Raw genomic sequence first — 21,945 nt, forward strand, 5'->3', positions numbered from 1 at the left:
AATTTTGGAGCTGAAATCAGCTTAGGGCTTTAAATTTGTAAAAGAAACACGTGTGAGAAAAAAACAATAACATAAGATTGATCTTCACCTGCCTCCTCAGGCTTAATTAGCTCATCATCTGCTGCGATGATGATGATGATGATGACATGATGATTTAATTTCATGCTTCCTGTTTATATCTCCTCAAAGCACCAAAACACATAAATCATTTCCTGGTACTCTCGGGGTAAAGTTGGTCCCCGAGATCAAAGTTTGTATCATGATAATCCAGAGGCCTCACTGGAGTAAACTTAAAAACTAAGTCTGGGTGCCGGGTGAGAGTACAAACTTTGTTTTGGTGCTTTTGATGAATTATTTTAATAAGATACCACGACTCAGCTGGGGATCCCTGAAGTTCAGTAGAGAAATGTGCAGCGTTTTAAAGGTTAAAGTTGGCTCAGGGTGAGCAGACAGTAGCTTTAGTTTGGTGCATAATGTGACTTGTTTTGGTCCATTTACAAACTTTAATATCTAATAGGAAGTAAAAGAAAGGCTGAAAATGCTGCCGTTCATTTTGAGCTTTAAATTATTGAAAACAAAGTTTTGGGAGGTTTCATTAAGTCCGTCTCTCTCTGGTATTCATGGCTCATTTCTTCCTCTCACAGCCTTATAAAAACACTGAATGCGTGATTCCTGAGGAAGTACCAGCCATTTCCTGGTCCATCAAGCAGCATAAGGAGCGAGTGTGATAAGACAAGGAACCACACCACTCCAGCCTCAGTCCACCTCTCCCTTCCTTTGTCCCTCCTCTGGTTTTCTGTCTCTGCAGCTCTGTGCACTCCAGCCTCAGAGCAGTGAACCACCATCACTCAGGATGGACCCCAGACCCCCCAAACTGCTGCCTGTGCTTCTCGCTGTCTTCCTGAGCCTCTGTAAGGACCTGCTGTCACTGCTTCAGGATGAGGGGATGTTTGTTTTGTGAAACCAATGTCCTAACTCTCACTTTCCTGTTCTTTCCTCCAAACACAGGGCTGTGTGCCGGAGGACAGCCATGTAAGTATCTCTACATCTTGTTTAATAATTGGTCTGGTGGCTTGTAGTTCCTCCACAGATGAGACAGTTTCAGGTTATCCAGTCCTTGTTTTTCAGAAGACAGATATTTTTATCCCACAGAGTTAAATTTCACAGCAGAAGGGTATTGTATCACACAGTGCTGGCCTCATTGATCATTCAGAGCCTTCAGATCTATCACAGATATTTTTAGCTGAAAAGGTGAGGCTGGCGTGAACTTTCAAACACTGACACAAATTAAAATGTTCATCTTGTTTTCTTCTTGGGCACTTGTAATCTTTAGCTCTTAGTTAGAAGGCTAATGAGGTCAAATTATTTAGGAAAGGCATAACACAGAGAAAAGCCCTCATGTTTATATGTTCCCTCAAAATCTAGCTGTTCTTTGGATTAGCTTAGTTAGCTTAGCTTGGACCAAAGATGCGAAAAAAAGAGGAAATGTGGAGCTCATGTTTAAAGCTGCTTCTAAGTGAGGTCAGAGGTTTAAAAAAGGCTTCAAACTAGCCTAGCTTAGCTTATCTGAGCCTAGCTGGTGAAAAATAAACAGAAGGTCGTGTTGATCCAGAGTTAGCAAACCACCTTTAGGCTGCTTCAATCTGAAGTTTAACAAGACACCAAGTTAGCCTATCTTAATTTAGTTTAGCTTAAGACATCAAAAGAAAGGTTAACTAGCAGGCTTGTGTAAACCAAGAGTTAGCGAAATCATCTTTAAGGCTCCTTTCTTTATGTCTGTATGAGGATTCAACTGATATAATACCCTGTAACCGACAAAACAGCAGTTTTAAACCACTTGTTTTTCCAGTAAAAATAAATAAATAAATAAGAGCTTATGTCTGTACAAGATTAAAAGTGAGCAGACTGTGTCAGAATCAAGCTAACTGTCTGCTAATGTTTTCCATTTTGGTGTCAAGCTAAGCCTCTGCTAGCTGCAGCTTCAAATTTAGCATTTAAACGTGATAAAATGATTTATTTTCACATGTAACTCACAGCGGTGAAGGAAATTTCACACATTTCCTCAAATGTCAAACATTCCCAGAAACATTTCAACATTATGAACCCAAGTTTCCCGCTCTTTTTACCAAGCTAACCGCCTTGTCAGGAAGCTAATTTATAGGCTAACAGGCTATCAAAGAAAACCTCTCTGTTGATAAGTAAAGGGTGAACTTTCCCTGCCTCTCTGCCCCCCTCCCTGAGCTCAGAGCACCAGCTGACAGCAGCACTTCAGAGATGAGACCATCTGATTGTTTGGTCGTTGTTGTGTTAGCTAACACCGTGTTGTTGATGCTGGGGGAAAGCAGTTGCTGAGATAAATCAACACCGCACTCCCAGGGGAGCAGACAGGGTCAGACACTGTTTGTTGGAGCTTTTCCTTCCTTCAGCAGCTCCTGCTTACAGAGACTGGAGGCCTGGGAGCGCCTTCCTTTACCTTCATTGTGGAGGAATAATAGACCCGTACTGCTGCATTATGTGACTGACTCAGCCGGTTTTAACAATAAGACATGAAGCTTTCACACCATCCTTTTTTTTCTCACGTTTTAACCCACAGCTTACACCATCAACTCTGTTGGACTTACACTCCTACCTGGCAGCACCGTCCAAAGTGGGACCCTGGTGACGTTACGCTGCCAGGTCAGCGTGAGCCACGACAACCTCCCAAACCTCACACACACGTTCCTGCTCACACAGAACGACATCCCCGTTCACACATCCACCACCACAGAGGACTCAGTCCTGTATGAGCTGAACCCGGCCCGGGTGGCTGACTCTGGAAGTTATGAATGTCGGGTCACGGTGAAGGACAAGAGCAGAACTAGCTACGGCCAAAAACTCAACGTCACAGGTAGAAACGTAAAGTCACTGCTAAAACTTAACGTAAAAGATAAAGCTGGGATCTCATGTCAGTTTATGTTTGTTTTGTTGTCTGTTATCACTTTTTCTTCAACCTGGGTCCAGGTTTGCAGACCCCCATCCTGTACCTGAATAAGACCACACCCTATGAGAGTGAGGAGTTCACAGCCACGTGCAGCGCTCCAGAGGAAAAAGGGCGCCTCTACTTCCGCTTTTACCAAAGACTCAGGGACGGACAGTCTCGTATAATCAAGCAACCGGCGCCCTCTTGGAACTCCTCAGAGACGACGTTGATGCTGAGAGCGGTCGGGGACAGTATCCTGTACTGCGACTATGAGATCAACCTGGTTTCTGGGTCTAGGCGCTCCAACCGCAGCAACGAGGTTCAAGTGATCGTCAGAGGTGATTAAAAAAAGAGTAACAAACAGAGTTTTGTGCTTAAGTAGCGTGTGTGATTGTTACATATATATATATATATATATATATATATATATATATATATATATATATATCTTACAGGTCTCTACATTTCCCCGACCATGAACGTGCTCCCGAACCCGCCACTGTACGAGGGGGACATACTGGAGGTGGTCTGCAGTGTGAAGAACGATCTCAGAAACATCGAGGTTTTTCTAACAAAGGACAAGAGGATCCTGAAGAAAGCTCCGCTCTCCAGCCTGAGCCATCGCTTCACAGCCCAGGTGGAAGACTCAGGGGAGCTCACCTGTAAGGCTGAGTGGGGCAGTGTGCAAAAGGAGACGTATCAGTCCATCACAGTCAAAGGCAAGAAGAGCACACTCTGTTTTTAACCTTCCTCTGATATGAAGAGCGTCTTCCTCTGAAGTCTTCTGTCTCTCTTCACAGAGCTGTTTTCAAAGCCGACCCTGACCCTGGAGCCCATAAACCTGTTTGAGGGGGATCGCTTCCAACTGACCTGCTCCGTCACCATCTATGCTCCTGAGAGGATGGACAATGAGAGCATCAAGTACTCCATTTACAAAAATAACGTCAAGCTCACAAACGAAGCCACGTTCATCTCTATGGCACATCCCGAGAAAAATGGGAACTACAGCTGCAAAGCCCAGGCTACTTCTCTGTCCCGCAGCTTTGTCAAAGAAAGTCAGAAGCTGGTTGTTAAAGCTAAAGGTGAGTGTTTAAAAGTTCATCGTAGAGCAGCGAGAAGCAGCTCTGTTGTTGATGAGTTTTTTATCCTCTTATCCTCAGTTCCTGTTTCTATACCGGTGTTGAGTGTCCTGGGGGGCACGCTGGTGTTGGGGAAACCCTTCAAGCTGCTCTGTCTCAGTGAAAGAGGCACTTTACCTGTTGAATACACCTTGAACGGCCCTCACAGGCGGTCCGAAACCAAGAAGGTGAGCAGGCCAGGAGGACAGGCCATCTTTGACTGCCCTGCCATCTTCAAGCACTCAGACCTCAGCAGCTACATCTGCCACGCCAAGAACAGCCAGGAAAAGTCGGCCCTGGCTGGGTTAGGGCAGCAGCTGCTCCGCACGACCAACATCATCGGTGTGTTGGACGCAGGAATCATCACAACACACTCACAGTGAACACGGTTTAACACGGTTTAACACGTTTGTCCCTCTCTGCAGAGCCGGTGTCAGATCCTCTGTTAGCTGTGCTCCCCAACACTGGGGACGTCTCTGAGGGGCAAGACCTGACCCTCTCCTGCTACGTCCAGTGGGGCACTCCCCCCATCACCTTCACCTGGTACCACACTAAAAGAGAAAACCCTCTTGACTTCAAGATCTCAAACCACCTGGAGGCTTCCCACAGGATTAAAAATGTCAGAGGAGAGGACCGAGGGGGGTACTACTGCGAGACCAGCAACTCTGCTAACCAAACCAGACAGAGCCAGACCGTCATCATCGGAGGTGTGTGTTGTCTCTCTCTTGTCTCTAACACTGCGCTTAAGGTGGTACACTCTTACAAATACCTTGGTTTATTGAATGATGACTGTGTCTTGTGAAAAAGCTGAGGCTAAAGCTAAGTTTCTGTTTGAGAAACAATAATTTTTTTAATGTAAAAAGCAGGTTGTGGAATTCTTTTTTTTACCTGTTTTAGAATATGGTGATCTTTTGTACATGAAAAGTGTCTCCATTTGGTTGATACTTCACAACATGCCTCCTTGAGGTTCATAACAAGCTGTAAACCTCGGACTCTCCATTGTGAGCTGTACTCTGGAGTGGACGGCCTGCTTTGGTCACACACTACTACATCTCTATTCATAAGGCACAGAGGTGTCAAGTAACAAAGCAAAAATACCTGCCTTACTTGAGTAAAAATTTGGGGTATCTAAACTTTACTTAAGTGATTAATTTTTAGCCAACTGTTTTTTCTACTCCTTACATTTCAGATGAATGAATGAAGCTTTATTTTGAAAATGTGTGCGAATAATGCAAGAAGTAAAGTGGAAAACAAAACAAAGCAAAACAAAAAACACATGTTGTTTAGGGTAAGTAAATTGTAACCTTCTTCTCTGTACAAAAAAAAAAAAATCAGGCTTATATCTGTACTTTCTACTGCACACATTTTAAAAATAGTTTAATAATAGTTTCTCTACTCTTGGTTCATTCCAGCTTGTCATTGTTCAAAAAGACACACACCAAAAAAGTAAAAATCTCTCCCAAAACGGTTGAAATCACGCCATCCGGAAATAGTGAATTTGATTGTGGATGGATGAGATGTATAAACGTAATATTATTCCAACACCCTGTTGGTTTGTACGCGATCCATCACACCTGCACATGACACAGGTCAAGCCACACTTCAGCAAGGACATAACAAGCGTATGTAGCATAGTATGAAGATGTCCGTGGCAGAGACTCAGGAGTGGGGATGAACTATATGAACTATAGACCCCTGTGGCACAGCCTAACTCTTTGACCTACAATGTGAATGTCTCAGTAAAGTGAAGAGGTAGGAAGACATGCTGAGCTGATATTGGAGGTGAAAAAAGGGGTGAATTGTATCACAGCAACATAAGATAACAGGTTGGGACAGCGATTGATGTGTGGCAGTGTGAGTGTATGTGCGTTTGTCATATCCTCACCCTATTAAAACAATGACTTAAGTCATTTTTTCCAAGTTTTGGGGAAAACACAAAAAACTTTACCAAATACAGTCTGACTTAGGCAACTTCAAACCTGGCTTAAACTGCCTTTTCAATCCATAGCGCAAACTCAAAACTGAAATTACCCTGAGTTAAATTAAACTGGTCAGGAGGCAGTCCCTTTCCTCACTTCTCCAGGTCTCCTTTGCTGTTTTTTTATTGAACTTAACCCATTTCTAACATCCAGTTTTGACAACTTTTCAAAACCTGACCATTAACTGTCCTTTAACTCCATAAAGCAAACTCAAAACGTAAATAACTCCAACCTGGCATTTCCCCCCTTTCAGTTACTTTTATACTTTAAGTAGTTTTAAAACTAGTACTTCTACACTTTAACTTAAGTAAAAAGCTTGAGTTGATACTTCAACTTCTACAAAAGTCTTTTTAAAGTCTAGTATCTATACTTCTACTTGATTAATGAATGTGAAAACTTTTGACACCTCTGATAAAGTGATTTTTGATTTGCTAACTCTATATCTGTGTGCTTTTATCATGCAGAAAAGTACCAGACAACAATCTTTGTGTTCTCAGGATCTCAGTCTCTGCAGCCTCAGACTGGAATCAGTTACAGAGTGAAAAATTTTTTAGACCTATAATGAAAGACATGGAAGCAGATTGAATGGATGTTAAAGCTTCTCTGTTTGAACACATGATTCTCAGAATGACTCATAGATTTGAAAACATAACCTTGTGTTTTGTTGACTGTGCTTTGTCTCCTTCTGTGTTTTCTGTTTGTAACTTTGTGTTTTTGCTGCGGCCTGTCTTGGTCTCACTTGAAAAAGAGGTTTTTGATCTCGATTGGACCAACCTCGTTAAAAAAAAGGTGAAATGAAACAGTAATAAATAAATTAGAGACACATGTTTGAATATATTCAACTTCTACAAATACAGTTCAAGACCTGCACAGTTCCTGATCAACGCTCCATTACAGTACAACTTAAAACAAGACAGCTTCTGCTCTGTAAACTCTCTCATTCCCACATTGTACAAACTGACCTGCCCTGATCCTTTTGGAGAGATATTTGTGGTGAAGTTTTGGTGAGCCTGCTCCAAACGTGGCTGATAAACAGTCTGTCAGGGACCAACACAGAGTCCACTGTGGGATTTGAGTGAAGGTGAGCTGAAGAGGACAACAACCTCTCCCAGTAGCTGTGTGGAGCAGGCTTATGATTATTTATGACTCAGCGTTTATGAGAACATCTTTATATAATTGAGCCATAATGAGTTTGAGGCACCCTGAGGCTCAGCTTTAAAGTATTCAGTAGAATAATAAATACTTTACATTTAAAGCAGAGGCTGCATTTATTCACACTGCTAACACTTCTAAACCTGCAGGAGCGTTGGTGAGAAACACAGTCAGGAGTCCAGAGAGAAAATAACAAACTGATTGATTTGATTTGATTGTTCTCTGCAGTGAAGATGGCGGGCTGGAAGAAAGGTCTGATCGGAGTCTTCTGCCTCCTGCTCCTCCTCGCCCTGATCCTGATTTTCATCTTTAGGAAGCACCTCCTTCACTTTAAGAGGAAGAGAACCGCTGAGCTCTCAGTGTGAGTGATACACTCTCATAATCTTATTTAAACGTGTGTTTAAGGGTGCGATAAGGAGAGTAACGAAAGCTGGGGGTGTAACTACGCCTATGGAGCTTCCTGTTTTAAGAAGCTGATTGTGTTCTGTATCCACCTCGTCTTAGGAAGTCAGCCGGCACCAAGATGGAGCGGCTGAGCCTCACCCTGGCCGAGGTCAACGAGGCGGCTAATGGTGAGATCTCTGACACTGATACAAACTCTGATGACTGCGGGAAAATATTTATTTGATGTGGATCAAACAGCTGGGACTTGATCTGGTTTTGCTCTTTTTCTAGTCACTCCAGGCATTATGGGAAAAAGTGTGTGGAGCGAACATGTATCAGGCTCTGGTGAGTAGAGTAAATGCATGATGTTGGTTGTGAATAATCTAAAGCAGTGGTTCCCAACCTTTTCCAGCTCAGGGACCTTTTTTTTAAGTCTCTGACCCCATAAATACGGAGGCTATATGACGCCTCCTCAGAGCACTTTTTTAATTAAAGATTAAACACAAAATACTGAACTGAATACTACAGTCGCGCTGCAAGTGGTCAATCAGCAAAAGTTCCTCTCTCTCATTTGCTTGTCACTTGTCTTGTCACTTTAAGGAAAAATCAAACCCAAAACAAAAAAGTAAAGAATAGTTTCTATTTTTTTTTATCCTATAAAAGGTAACTGAGTTTTAAAACTTTGTATTTTTTTATATAGAGACACCCCAAACCCCCTTTCCACGCACAAAAATTGACAAAATGATCGAGAAATGGTATAGCAGGTCACTTGCAATACCTGTGTGGTCCACTAGAGGGCCGCAGCCCACAGTTTGGTGATCACTGATCAAAAGCATTAAAAAAAAAAAAAAAAACTGTCAGGAAGTGGATCGATAAAGTTCACAATGTGTCAACTCATAGAAAAATTGGGGACTATTTCCTGTTGTGGATTGATACAAACTAGTGTTGTTAAACAGTTAGGATTTGAAATCCGGGTTTCTGTGGATTAATTTTGATTAATCATGCAAAAATTGATTGACATTGTCTATTTAAACTTTTATTCGGGTGCTTTATATTTATATAGTGTGTTTTTATATTTATATAGTATGCTATCTAGGTTATGTAGGCTTATACCAGGACCAGGGAAACTAATTTCGTTCCACCTCATGTTTTAGATGCACTGAAATGACAATAAAGCTCCTTGAATCCTTGAATCTTTGAAAAAATATCATTCGTCATTAATCTAGATAAATCATGTTTCATTTTGCATAAGCTAAGAGACTCAACATGTTTAGTAAACACCGTTAACTTTGTGCTTCTTGATGGAGCCTTTTTTAACAGAGTTTCAGAGGCAACTTTCCAAACCTTTGAAAAACCTATGTCCTTGACAATATTAATGGTTTAGGAGTTCGTTGCAATCCACTTGTTAGGTGGCATAATAGCCAAAATACTAGCAGAAAACAAAACTCCTTCCTGCAGAGTGTGTGTAATACTTTATTTTGTTAAACTGTTCTGCCTTTTTTTTGTTCTTAGATCTACTTGGGCAAACTATCCAAAATGCATCGCCATTTTTAGGAATTTTTAGTCAGTTTATGCAGCAGATGAGTTATTCGTGTTTACATTTTTGATCAGATTACTCATGATGATAGGATTAATCTGCATTAATTTTGACAGGTCTAATACAAATATGTTTCATGTACCAGCAAATTCTTATCGCAGCAGTTTTTTTGGATTTCCTCTAAATGCCTCTAAGCTGTGCATCTCTGCATGTGTTCCCAGGTAACGAGTGAGGATGTTAAGCTCAATAACTGCGATAACAGTGATCCTTTTTTAGAATAAAGACTTCTAAAGACATTAAACAACTCAAAATCAAAAAAATATGGCGACATAAAGTGTAACATCTGAGCTGGAAAAGATCTTTTTTGAATGCATGTGTGTCTGACAGAAAACAGATTGGAGATACTTTAAAGATTAAAATAATGACAACACAAGTGTCAAATTAACACTATCACATTTAATTACACCATTAGTGTCCTTTAAACATGTGTTAAATGAAGGATCCAGTCTGTTTGATGTTTTACTTTGTGCTGCAGAGTCTGATGACCAGAACAGCGAGAGTTTCCCAGAGAAGCAGGAGCCTCGATACACCGAAGTGCCAACCAAACAGCTGACTCCTGACCCAGGTGGGGCTGTGTTAGAATCCTTAAAAAGGATTATTTTCATCTTTAAAACTCCATCTAACATCATTTTGTGTCTGTTTCCAAAGCTCCTGAGGAAAAGGTTGCAGACACGTTGAACAATGAAGTCCAAAACTCCAAACAAGGTACGACTGACATCCTGCTCTTTCTTTGGATCGCTCTGACGTTACTCAGGCTGTGAAATCAGGTCACTGGCTGATGAAAAAAGAAAAAGAGCACAGGAAACAGGATCAGCTTTGACTGTAAACATCTGCATTGTTAGTGAAAGAATGTCCCGTTAAAACAGAAGGCCCAGTCGCCAGGTGTCCACTTCCTGCTCTCGTCAGCAGAAACTTCCTGTCCCAACAATACGAGCTGAGCGGTTTGAACATCCGTTAAGACTCTGAGAGAAACACGCTCCATTGTTTGATCCTCACAGGGGAAACTGGGACCATTGTTCACTCCTTTAGTCTTAATAACTCCCAACAGTTTGAATGTCAGCTCTGTTTATACACAGTGATGCAGCAGGAGTGCTGAAACACACTCTCAGGAGTGTTTTCTGCTCTTTGTTTTGCACACACTGGCGCGAAAGTGTGTGACGTGATGGGTTAAAGTTTCCTGAGGTGTTGGAGCTGATGACTGCACCATAACATCTTTTCTCTGGTTTCCTGAGTGTGTCCTCTGCTTTTTACTGTCACAGGTGTTCCAGAGCAGACTGATGGTGTGAGTAGAAAAAACACACACACACACACACACACACACACAAACACACAGTTTTCCTGTCCTTACAAACTGGAGATTTCCTGTACTGTACACATGCAAATCCAATCAAAAATCTGCTTTTACTATGAAGTCTGTTTTTATTTTCTGCTCTCAGGCCTCATGTTAAAGGTTTTGTCCCCTCTCTGCAGGGCTCAGTGGAGTACGCACAGCTGAACCATGAAGCCAGTCCCCAGAGTGACCAGGAGGAGCACGGCGTCCCAGATGAGCACGAAGAAGTGAACGACAGCAGTGATGCAAACATCACGGTGGACCAGGACACGTCCACACAGGACACAACGCCAGACCCCTGATATTTATCCTCTTATTTATCTGCAGCATCAGAGACTCTGAACAGTTGTGAACTTTTTCTAACGCTTTGTAAACTCACTCTGAAGCCAAAATAAAATATTTTTTCAAGTGAAGTGACTCAATCTTTTTCTCTGTAAGACACACACACACACACACACAGGAAGTGTGGTGACCAAAGGAAAAGACTTCAGTCTGAACCCTTCCCATAGCATGAGGAGTTCAGAGCACCGTCTCCTTTCTGCTCTGCTGTGTGACAGTTCTCCAGTTTAACCACTAGAGGGCAGATTTCAGGCAGCGCTGCAGAGATGGAAACTTGGTGCCACCTGGCTGTGATCCGTCTCACTGTACCCCCATCACTGAGGATCAGTTTCAGCTTCCATGAGCTGAGTTTTAATTCAGTGATGTAACGCTCAAGGTCTCCATGCTCCAGGTGAATCTCCTGATCCTGGGTCCAGCTGCAGACCAGGCTGAGGTTGATGAAGGGTCTGAGAGGAACATTTGCAGAGCAGGGACGTGCCTAAAATTAGGCAAACAGAGGCAATTGACTGGGGCCCAGAGATTCCTAGGGGCCCCAAAACATATCTTTAAACTCATGTATGAAGTCTTTTTCAATTAAAAGTGACTTTTTTCTTATTTCATGTGCTTCAAAATACATCAAAATGCTTAATCTTTCATGATTGTTTTGGGTATCCCCCCTCCCATTTCATTTAATGGGCTGCTCCATGTTTAGGGATGGGTATCTTTCATATCTGAAACACTACTGTTCCTGGGTATCGGTATCAGTACTCAACCGTACCAATTTTCGGTTCCTTTTGTGTGTTTATGTGGTAAAAATTTAAATCTGTTTACCAGTAAAATATATATATATTTTTTTTCAATTTGACATTTTCATTCTTTGATATAGAACTATCCAATGCTGTGTTCATGTCCAGCATGGAAAATCGACTATTCCCCCACCCCCTCACAGTCACAAGGATGCGTTGAGGTGCCTAAACATGGTATCTTTGATTTTACAACACATAAAAACTATGGTCACTGGATTTTTTTCGTTTCATGTTATGCTTGATATGTACACATTTTTCTTTGCAGAATTATTCTTTTCAATATCTTATAATGTTTTTTACTTCAAACTTTCTTGTTTGCTACTGTAGCTCTAAAACGTTATTAAGTAAATAACTATAAAAGATTTCAAACACAGGACAGTGTGGCTTAAGATATGGATTCATCTTTTTTCAAAATCAAACTGAAGTACAGAACTTTCAATCCAATCCAACTTTAATTGTTAAGCACTTAAAAAAATAGACACTGTTGTCCAAAGTGCTATTCAGAGAAATTGAATAGTTAAAATAAAACTGAAATATTTTTTTTAATTAAATTAAATTAAATTAAAATAAATTAAAATAAAATAGAATATGTGGCTATTATGAGACAAAAGAAACACTCCATGTAAAATACAAAAAATAAAATAAAATAAAAATAGATAAATAAATAAATAAATAAAAACATAACTGCAAAAGACAACTGAAAAGCTAAAAGAGGACCAATCAAATAAATAATTAAATAAATAGATAACCATTATCAGGGATTACTGTGTGTTAAAAGCCAAAGAAAAGAGATCAATTTTGAGAAAATATTTAAAAACAAAGGGAGAGGAGGCTTGTTTAATATACTGCAGTAAATTGTTACAAAGTTTTGATCCCCTCTGAGCTCCTGCTCAGTTTTTGGCACAGAGAACTGGAAGAAATGCTTTTATTTGTGCTATGTTAACCTGTTCAAGTTATACACTGTCTCATGCCTTGATTTTCAGAGAGAGACAATGGACCCAAGGGAAGGCCAGTCTAGCTCTGAGGCCCCAATGACTGGGTTTGCCTTGGGCCCCCAAATGATTCAGAATACAGACAGAGTCATACAAATAAAATAATAATGATCCAAATAATTACAAATCCAAAACAGACTCTATGTGGTTTCATATTTTGCAGAGTCCCCCTCCTCTCTGGGCCTGAACTGGAGAGCGTGCGCTGGGTTTACTCAGTTCAGGCCTCTGCTGTCGACACTCAGGCTTATGAGGATCTGAGTTTTGACAGGAAGCTTTTAGGAACCTGGAAAAGCAGATCAGATCCACGAGGGAGTCTGTAACACCCGACACCAGAGCTAACACCGACGGCCTGCCACCGACTCACGCTCTTTCATCTGTTCTTAGCACACACCAACACACGGACAGCTTCACAGATGAAGTGCTCATCTTCATTATCTGCAGTTTGTCTGTGTGCGCGTGCACGTGTGTGAGATAACACACGCAGCTGTCTGAGCTCCACACTCAGCTTTGTTCCCTCACAGCAGCGCGCTAAGTCCTCATGTATGTGCGCAGAGTATGTGGCACCGAGGTGTGCTACAATATTTCCTGGGTTTGCACCATTCCCCGAGGCACACACACTCCACCGCGCAGAGTGCGATAATGTTGGCTTCTCAGAGAGGTCCCCAGAGGCCTCAGCCTCCGCTCCGAGGTGCCAGAATGCAAACTCACCCAGCTCTGAGGGTAGAGCTGAAGTCACTCATGCTTTATTAATTACATTTCTGAAGGCCTGAGGGGACGGCTTCCTCTGGCCAACAGCAACTGATACTGCGTTACGCGTCAGGAGTGAGAGCGAGACTGTATCAGTTGTTAGAAACAGGCTGTCTGAGTATAAATGAACACCAGGAGAGCAGAGCAGGGCCTGGACCGGCTCTGGTTTTATTTTGGGAAATATATTTAAAACACAGTCATGTAACAGTTGAACTGGCGTGGTGCAGAGACGAGCTGTCAGCAAAGAGTCAGATCTTTAAGATGAGTCCTTTCAGAGCTGGTTTGGAGCTGCCACTCATCTGAGATGTGCTAGACTTCTTCAACCAGATCAAAAAATATAACCTGTAGATCCAAAGTCTGGACTCTAAACCCCATGAGAGGTTTTGTCTGAAGAGCTGTGTGAGCTGAGTGCGTGGATCTGGCTCAGAGTTGACCCCCCATCCTTAGACTTTGCAGGATCTTCAAGACCCTGCCAGGAAAGTCTGCAACGCTTTGAGAGCGTCCTGGTTTCGGACTCTGTGCCCATGGATGGTGCTGTCCTGCCTTCAGGTCCTGACTCTTCTCTGGATTTACTACTGTTCCCAACCTGCGGTGTGAGGTCGGGAACCTTCAGCGACCTTTAGGACTCCTGTTACAAACAGGCACCAACCCAAAGAGTGATGAAGTCACATGATCATGGCTTATGGTGCCAGCAGTGCTGTAATACCGGAGAGGGGCGGGGTCATATACGTACATATGAACCAGGACTAGACGAGTCTCATAGGCCCCGCTGAGTCCATGTACTGGTCGTGTCTTCGTTACGTAACCTGATCCAGCAGCACCTTGTGTATGTGGAGCACAACTCCTGAACCGCCATTGGTCCCCGTGCTAAAATTAGCACATTGACCCCAGTGAAATGCATTCTGGGAATATCCTGTCTTTGACTTGGCCTTATGGGGCCAATGCTGTTAGTGGTCTTTAGATGGTGCAATGAGGTCATTGTGTAGACCTCATCTTTCTTCTGCAGAAATAGACCACATGCTGTAGTCCTGATCCTGGAGCGCTGAGGCTGAAGCTGCAGAAGTTCAGAATCAGGTTTTATTGCCAAGTACATCTGCACATACAGGGAATTTGACCTTGTGTATTGATGCTAAAAAATTAAAAACTACATAAATCTTTTTTGAACTACCTACAAGATGTGTGTTAGGAGAATTATAACAGGTTGGTCCTAATCCTGATATATACATGTATATATACATGTTATTATTATTATCATTTATTATTATTATCATTTAAAATAACTATATTTTATTTTATTTCATGTATTTTTTGTTTTATTATTATTATTATTATTATTATTATTATTATTATTATTATTATTATTAGCAGTAGTATTATTATTAGTATTATTATTATCATTTATTTTATTATTATTATTATTTTTATAATTAGGGTTTATTCTGTTTCATTTAACTATCCTTTTGTAAATTGTTGTTGTTGTAAGGGACTAGTTCTTGGGTCCAATACATGTATTTACCTGTTGTTTTCTTTTTTTTTTAATGTTACAATGTTTAAAAAGCAATAAAAAGTGAATTACAAAACAAAAACTACATAAATTACACAGAGCCAGAGGCGATACACAATATGAAACAGAATATTAAAAAAATTAAGATATAAAAATAAAAAATGTAGAAAATTCAATAATATAAAAATATGTGGGGCTGTGCAATTTACAGTGTAGTGAGCGTTGATGTAATGAATACTAGGGGGAAAAAATCAAATTTGAAAGCACTAAATTTCAGTTTTGTATTTCATAACAGTTTATGAAGTGTATTACCCTCCAGGGCTACAGCAGCTGCAGCAATGCTACAAGAACAGGAAGTCAGAGTATGAGAGTTACATGAACACAAGGACATCTCTCCTTCCTCTAATCACCTCCTTCCTCTCGCCCTGAGACATCCCACGGACAAAGTCATCTCATACAAAATGTAAATTATCACCTCAATCCGACAAAGAAAGACTTTTAGCTAACTTTGAGTAGAATAAATTAGAAGAACTTGGAGTTATCTACCAAAGCGTGGTGTTTTAATGGCTCTTTTCTCTTCCTGCTAACTGCTCACAGGTCAGAGGATAGCTAAAGAAATTCAAAGTGCACCTATACACCAAATAATATGGTAGCATGATTCCTGGTAGGACTATTAGAGGAGTAATTATCGCTTTGACTGCTTGTAGATAACACGACAGCCATATGTCAGCGTGCTCTATAGGGACTGTAGGTCAAGGCTAGCTTGGCACAGCCATTGTGTCCAAATCTGATCTCCATTGTCCTTCATATACCCAGGAAAGATTAGATTCAGTGAGTCCACCTGTTCAATGTCCTCCATCTTTCATTGCTTAAGCTCCCACAGATCCAGGAAATTAATTCCTTCCAACTTTGACCAACCTGGTCTGGAGAAACACAGCGGCAGAGAAACCGGAGGAGGTTCTCAAACGTCCACTGACCGCCCTGACACACGCCCTTATTGTGCAATCAGGTATAAACAAATTAGTATCAGGTATGTAGAACTTTTAACCCCTGACCTGCTTTTCCGTGCGTACAGGATCGGAGTGAGGTAACCCAATCCTCACACAAACAGTCGGTACGCCTCTCCTGCCTGCTCTGTCAGAGCGTCCCCGACCGACTGCAGCACCTGTTTCCAGCCTTTACCTCTTCACAGGACAGCTTCCTTTAATCTTCGTCAATGTCAGCTTTTCCCTTGTCTTCATTCAAACCACTAAGCACTCTATAAAAGCTCTCCACCGTCACATGGGATTATTGATTCAAAGCTGGACTGGAAGCTTTTTAATTTGGGGTTACATAAGGCATCAGACTGCCAGGTGTTTATGTGCGGTCTGGAGGTGCTGGAGTTCAAACGCTGTGCCCTTCCTTACAGTACGCCAACATTTGGACGTGCTCTCAGCCGTTATGTTTCCCCTGGAACAAAAAACACATTTGCACTCCCAGCAGGCCTCCTCCAGAGTTCATTCAGCTCCACCACCTCTCTGCACCTGTCCCCAGAGCTGTGACATTAGTTAATGGTTTCAAACTGTGTTAATAAACGTTTGTTCCCTGATGCCCAGCAGCTCCTCTCAGTGCTGATCTGTGGACTGATCCACTCATCCTTGAAAGTGGAACGACAAAATGTTGGAGGTTTTCCAGTCAGTGCATCATATTTATAAAGATGGAGTAACGGGATCATAGCGAGTTGTGTTACAAGGATGAAGTAGGTTTGTAGTCCAACGCTGAAGCTGAGATCACTCTCCCTCTTTGAAAAAAGGAGGCCAAGATTTCTTCATTTAATCCAGGATCTTTGCAGAAGGGATGGATACAGAATTCAGACTGAATTCTGTCTGTGGTCCCAAGTACCGATTCACATAAAATCAAACTCCATGTTTCGGTACCTTACCACACACTGCAAAAACTGAAATCTTATCAAGTGTTTTTGTCTTATTTTAAGTAAAAATTGATCTGTTATACTTGATATGAGCCACATTTAACTCGTCAGTCCAGAAAAATGTCTTATTTTAAGTTATCCAAAAACAAAAATAAGGTCTGAAATGTTTACCATACCATACCAACTTTGTTTAAAAACAACCACAGCTGTAAACGAAGTGCTGTACTGGTAGATACAAATAAAAAGATAAAAACAGGCATTTAAAAGAGAACATACTAAAATTAATTAAAAGCAAATACAAGAAAACAAAAGGAATAGGAAGATCAGGCAAAGAAACAATGTCTTGCTGAGGTTAAAAACCAAAGAATAAAAATGGGTTTTAAGACGCTTTTTTAAAGTAACAAGTAAAACAAATCTGCCAATGGATAAAGAGAAAAATAACTTACATTAAGACATTGATCTAGTTTCAAGCAAATTTTGGTGCACTTTTTTTTCTTATTCCATTGGCATAATCCATTTTTTATTTAATACTAGCAATGCAGACCTCATTTTTATCTTTGAATAACTTGATATAAAACATTTTTCTGGACTGATAAGTTCAATGAGGCTCATTTTAAATCTAAAAGGACATTTTCTAAGGAAAATCAGACAAAAACACTTGGTTAGATTTCAGTTTTTGCAGTGCATCCTTGACTGTGAGGGAGTGGAAGAGTAGGCGATTTTCCATGCTGGACTTGAACACAGCATTGCATGTTTATATATTCCTTCATTCATTCATTCATTCATTCATTCATTTCTTAACCGCTTATCCTGTTCAGGGTCGCAGGTGGCTGGAGCCTATCCCAGCTGTCATTGGGCGAGAGGCGGGGTACCCCCTGGACTGGTCACCAGTCAATCACAGGGCTGACAGAGACAGACAACCATTAACACACACACCCACACCTATGGACAATTTAGAGCGTTCAATTAACCTGGTGAGCATGTTTTTGGATTGTGGGAGGAAGCCGGAGAACCCAAACCCACGCATGCACAGGGAGAACGTAAAACTCCACACAGAAAGGCTCACCGGCCTAGCTTGGAATCGAACCGGCGACCTTCTTGCTGTGCTGCAGTGCTTACCGTTGTGCCATTGTGCAGACCACGTTTGTATATTGAGAAATAAATATGTTAAACTGAAAAACTTTGAGATTTTATTATTAAACAAATTTATATGTATTACCACATAAATACAGACAAAAGCCAAAAATTGGTACCGTGGAGGACCGGTCGTTTCATATGTGAAGGGTAATCATCCCTACTTTGCTGTAACTCAGCTCCTTCCTCCATCAAATCATAAAATTGTTTAACCACCAAATGAAAAAGGCTGAAGCTGAAAGCTGAGTGCACCATGACAGTTTAATTTCCAACTTCTTGGCGTTCGCTGTTGACCTGATGACAATTTTAAAGCCCTCTGTAGCTTCACTCTGCATCATGATCTCAAAAATTGTTTTACAATACATAAAGATTTAAAACATATATGATAAACAAAACATCTTACACACATTTTCATTATTTAGTCAAAGTGTTTTCTGAATTCAACCATCTTTTTCAAGAAACAACAACAAAACAAAACCCATACCCGGCTTTTATGAGACCCTTTTAATACAAATATTCCCTCAGTGTGTGCTGAATATTGACCTATTCCCATGGAAACTATGTGCTCATGACTGGGAGGGCTCAGCAACTTAAGAGTGCACAGGCATGGGAACCACGAGGGCCATGCGGCGTATGCAGGGCCAGATGGCAGCTGGGCTCATTTTCAGCAGCAAATGGCTCAATTCACTCCAGTTGGCTGCAGTAGTGTGTTCAGTTGGCTCAGTGTGGGACTCACCTGATCCTGATCCCACTGTAAACACACATATCTGGCTGTGTGAGCTGCTCTGACAAAGCAAATGTTAAATATAGTTTGATATTGATGACATTGGTCTAAAACTCTTTTCTAAAGAAGATGTAGCACATCGTCTCTTCCAAATCCAGTGATTGTGACCGACCATTTAACTGTGAACCATAAATAAACTCTCTTGTCTTCTCGTCTCTTTCTGCCTCTAAAGATGGGACCACCTCCTCCGCTGCAGGCATCACGTCATCCCTCTTTCTCAGCAAACCTCAGAGGATTACATTCACCTGCTTTAGATTCCTTCTTCTTTTTTGGTTCCTGCCAAATGCGCGTGCCGTAACCGGACACTTTTCAACCGGTGTGAGTGTCTCCCAGTGATCCAGACAGAGACTAATCCCTGCAGTGTTTACCCTCCTCTGATCCAGGTGAGCTCCAGGAATGCATCACTCCTCCTGGTGTCACCTGAAGGAACATTAGTAGAAAAGATGTATGGCGTGTAAAAATACACGTTTCACCTTGAACACCTGTGTCACATTGACCTTAGCAGACAGGACTCCTCACAGCTTTTATTTTTAGGAGTTGCAGTCATTAACCTGCCCTCTACCTGCAGCGTGCTGCTCAGTTGAGTGTTAAGGAATGCATAGCTGGCTTTTTGGTAACACGTATAGCCCGGTGATAAGCCTCAGTGACAGGCGGACATTATATTCATCGTTTTTATGGCTTTAGCTTCCTGAGCTGTTTGTCCCTGAAGACCTGGCAGAGGTACAAAGCCAAAAAAAAAACACAGCAAAAGAAAACTGTGGGGTCAATAATGCGAGAACACAGGGACATTTTCTGCTGATACCACAAAGAACCTCCAAACTTTTTGTCCAGGATTGTTGTTGCTTGTTCTTCCTCTGGAAATGTTCCCGTCACCTAAATGTTTTCAACTCTGACTTCTTGGTAATCTGACAGATCATAGCTGAACCCTAAAGGGCGGAGAAGATGGGGGAGGTGGAGGAGGAGGAGGAGGGCGGCCTTGGACTAAATATAACAAGAAGCCGTAACGCGTGAGACTTCTGGCTGGCGCTTGTCCAATAGCGGGCCTAACACCGGGCTGTAACAAACAAACATTTTGCCCAGGAGGACGTTCTTGTTTTCCCCTGTTGAGGAGGAAGCAGCCGAGGAGAGGCGAGGCGAGGAGAGGAGGGAGTATCACCATTGCTCAGGGACGCCCCAGCACCCCCTGGATACCATATAAGAGACTGTGAAACCTGAGAGCAGCTTCTAAAAGCCTCTTCCTCAAGCTGTGAACATTCAGATACTCTCACTTCAATTTGTCTAGACATTAACTGTAAGCCTTTTACCCCTGATCCCCCAGTTTAGAGACCAGTAGCTCAGAGAGGTGACAAAAAGCAAATCTGGAGTCAGCTCAAACCATAACACAGATTAATTAGATCATTCCTCTGAAGATGATCTGAGTCTTATGATGTCCTTTCTGGGATTTGCAACAAAAAATTAGAAATATATGAAATAAATCAACACCCATCAACGATTTTTTTCAAGTTGACCCACAAATGCAGGGAGACGAGTGATAAATTATCAGTTACAACAGTTTGGACTTCTTAGTTTGCCTGGCAGGGGATCCACATGGTTTGGAAACGCAAGTCTGGTCCCAGATATCTGCCACATTAAACATCTTGATTTCAGAAACCTGAAGAGCGTTTATGTGCAGCAGTCAGGATACGTCTGGGTGACCCAGGGAGTCGATTACATTTAGTTTTACAAGGATTAAGAAGAAGCTGTCGGAGATTTGAGATCTGAAATGTATCAAAGCAGAACGCTACAGTCCAACTGGAAGAGAAGACAGGGGTATCAAAAATGGTGTCATCTGCATAAAAGTGTACTTCATGGTTTTGGATGCAAATAGAGCAGCTTTTATTGGGTACACTCTAATAAAAGAGGACCCAGGATGGATCCCTGAGGAACACCTTGATAACAGATACCATTAGTTAGATTAATTAGATTACCATTGGTTGCTGTTGGCTATGGCTGCCTTTTGCAGCAGCTCTCTCTATGTCCGTTTCTTGTAATTTTTTTGTCTCTTTTTCGTAATCTTTGTATTTGGAGTGGATCATTACTTTGTATGACTAATTTGTTGGTCATGGACACCAAACTTTTTGTGGCTTCAGTGATATTTTTAGTACTTTTTCTCCGGTTTGTCTGGAGATCCTACATGTAACCATGGCCACATTGTTTACATGTGAGCTCAGCTGTTAGCAGCCTGTAGCATGTCAATGCTAGCTGGTGTAAGGCCTGCTGTCTTCCCACAAGGTGAGGAGAAGGAGGTGAGGATGATGACCTCATTTTTGTTTTTAAATAACTTAATGCGAGACATTTTTCTGAACTGATAAGGTGAATGTGGCTCATATCGAATATGAGTCATTTTTACTTAAAATAAGACAAAAACACTTCATAAGATTTCAGTTTTTTTTGCAGTGAGAGAATAGGGTTGTAGCTCTTGTTGTCTGGCAGACTTTTTTGAGAGACAGTTTTAATTCAAATTATCCAAACTAACTGACTCAGAGCTATTGTGGGATCATTTTATTTTGAGAATCTCTTCAAGACCATCACAATTAACACATGGAGAATTTTTATACCAGCAGGGCAGATGTCCCTGACTATGTATTTAAAGCTCCCTGCAGCTCTGGGACATGACTGTCAAACCTCCTCTTTATTTTCTGGCAGTGTCAAAGACATTTTGACTCTCTAAATGTTCAGATCTGCAGAATTTGTTGCAACTCATTAGAATATCTGCAGATTAAAACAGAGGAGATCAAGTTCTGAAGCAAGGTCATATCAGGAGTGTCTGGACTAGTGACGAGAAACTAAAGCCTGAGTATAGCAGCTACACTTCTGGCAGCGTCTCTGAAATACCCAAGGCCTCGTCCAAAGTGTTTGTGAACCAGTTAGATCCAGATCTGCCCATCCTCGAAGTCTGTCTGAGGACAGCTGGTGCCTCAAGCACGATGTGACCATCTCATTCCTTCAAACTGCGTGTTACTCAGTGATAAAAAGAGAAAACTCCTCTTCTTCTCTTTGTGAGTAATGCAACATTTACGCGCCATGCTCAGGAGTCTGTTTCAGAAAGGCAAAAGTTCAGAGCTGCATTTCTGGAAAACCATGTGACCGTTCTGTGGCATTTGAGAGGAGAGGTTACGTTTTGGTTTCAGTGGCTTTGCCCCCTCGGTTGGTTGTCTATAACCTTCTCGCTGAGGGAATGTTATTGGTGTAT

The 21,945-nt window shown here is 41.5% G+C and overlaps 1 protein-coding gene across 3 annotated transcripts in view; it reads left to right on the top strand.

Moving 5' to 3' along the window:
* pecam1a (platelet and endothelial cell adhesion molecule 1a) overlaps nucleotides 1–10,932 on the top strand; it is a 189,603-nt gene extending 178,671 nt beyond the window's left edge. The window contains exons 3-17 of one of the 3 annotated variants that reach the window (XM_074697545.1): nucleotides 645–911; nucleotides 1,009–1,032; nucleotides 2,594–2,887; nucleotides 3,001–3,297; nucleotides 3,415–3,678; nucleotides 3,760–4,041; nucleotides 4,120–4,419; nucleotides 4,503–4,784; nucleotides 7,437–7,569; nucleotides 7,713–7,780; nucleotides 7,884–7,937; nucleotides 9,665–9,754; nucleotides 9,838–9,894; nucleotides 10,449–10,471; nucleotides 10,660–10,932. In XM_074697545.1, the coding sequence (XP_074553646.1) occupies nucleotides 854–911; nucleotides 1,009–1,032; nucleotides 2,594–2,887; nucleotides 3,001–3,297; nucleotides 3,415–3,678; nucleotides 3,760–4,041; nucleotides 4,120–4,419; nucleotides 4,503–4,784; nucleotides 7,437–7,569; nucleotides 7,713–7,780; nucleotides 7,884–7,937; nucleotides 9,665–9,754; nucleotides 9,838–9,894; nucleotides 10,449–10,471; nucleotides 10,660–10,821 (2,388 nt within the window). In that variant the 5' untranslated portion in view covers nucleotides 645–853 and the 3' untranslated portion in view covers nucleotides 10,822–10,932. The other 2 variants (XM_074697543.1, XM_074697544.1) reach the window with 2 other exon arrangements.
* Nucleotides 10,933–21,945: the final 11,013 nt, after the last annotated feature.

The sequence above is a fragment of the Halichoeres trimaculatus genome, unplaced genomic scaffold (genome assembly GCF_033239565.1).
Source record: "Halichoeres trimaculatus isolate MK-OKI-2021-1 unplaced genomic scaffold, fHalTri1.1 fHalTri1_scaffold_20, whole genome shotgun sequence".
Taxonomy (NCBI): domain Eukaryota; kingdom Metazoa; phylum Chordata; class Actinopteri; order Labriformes; family Labridae; genus Halichoeres; species Halichoeres trimaculatus.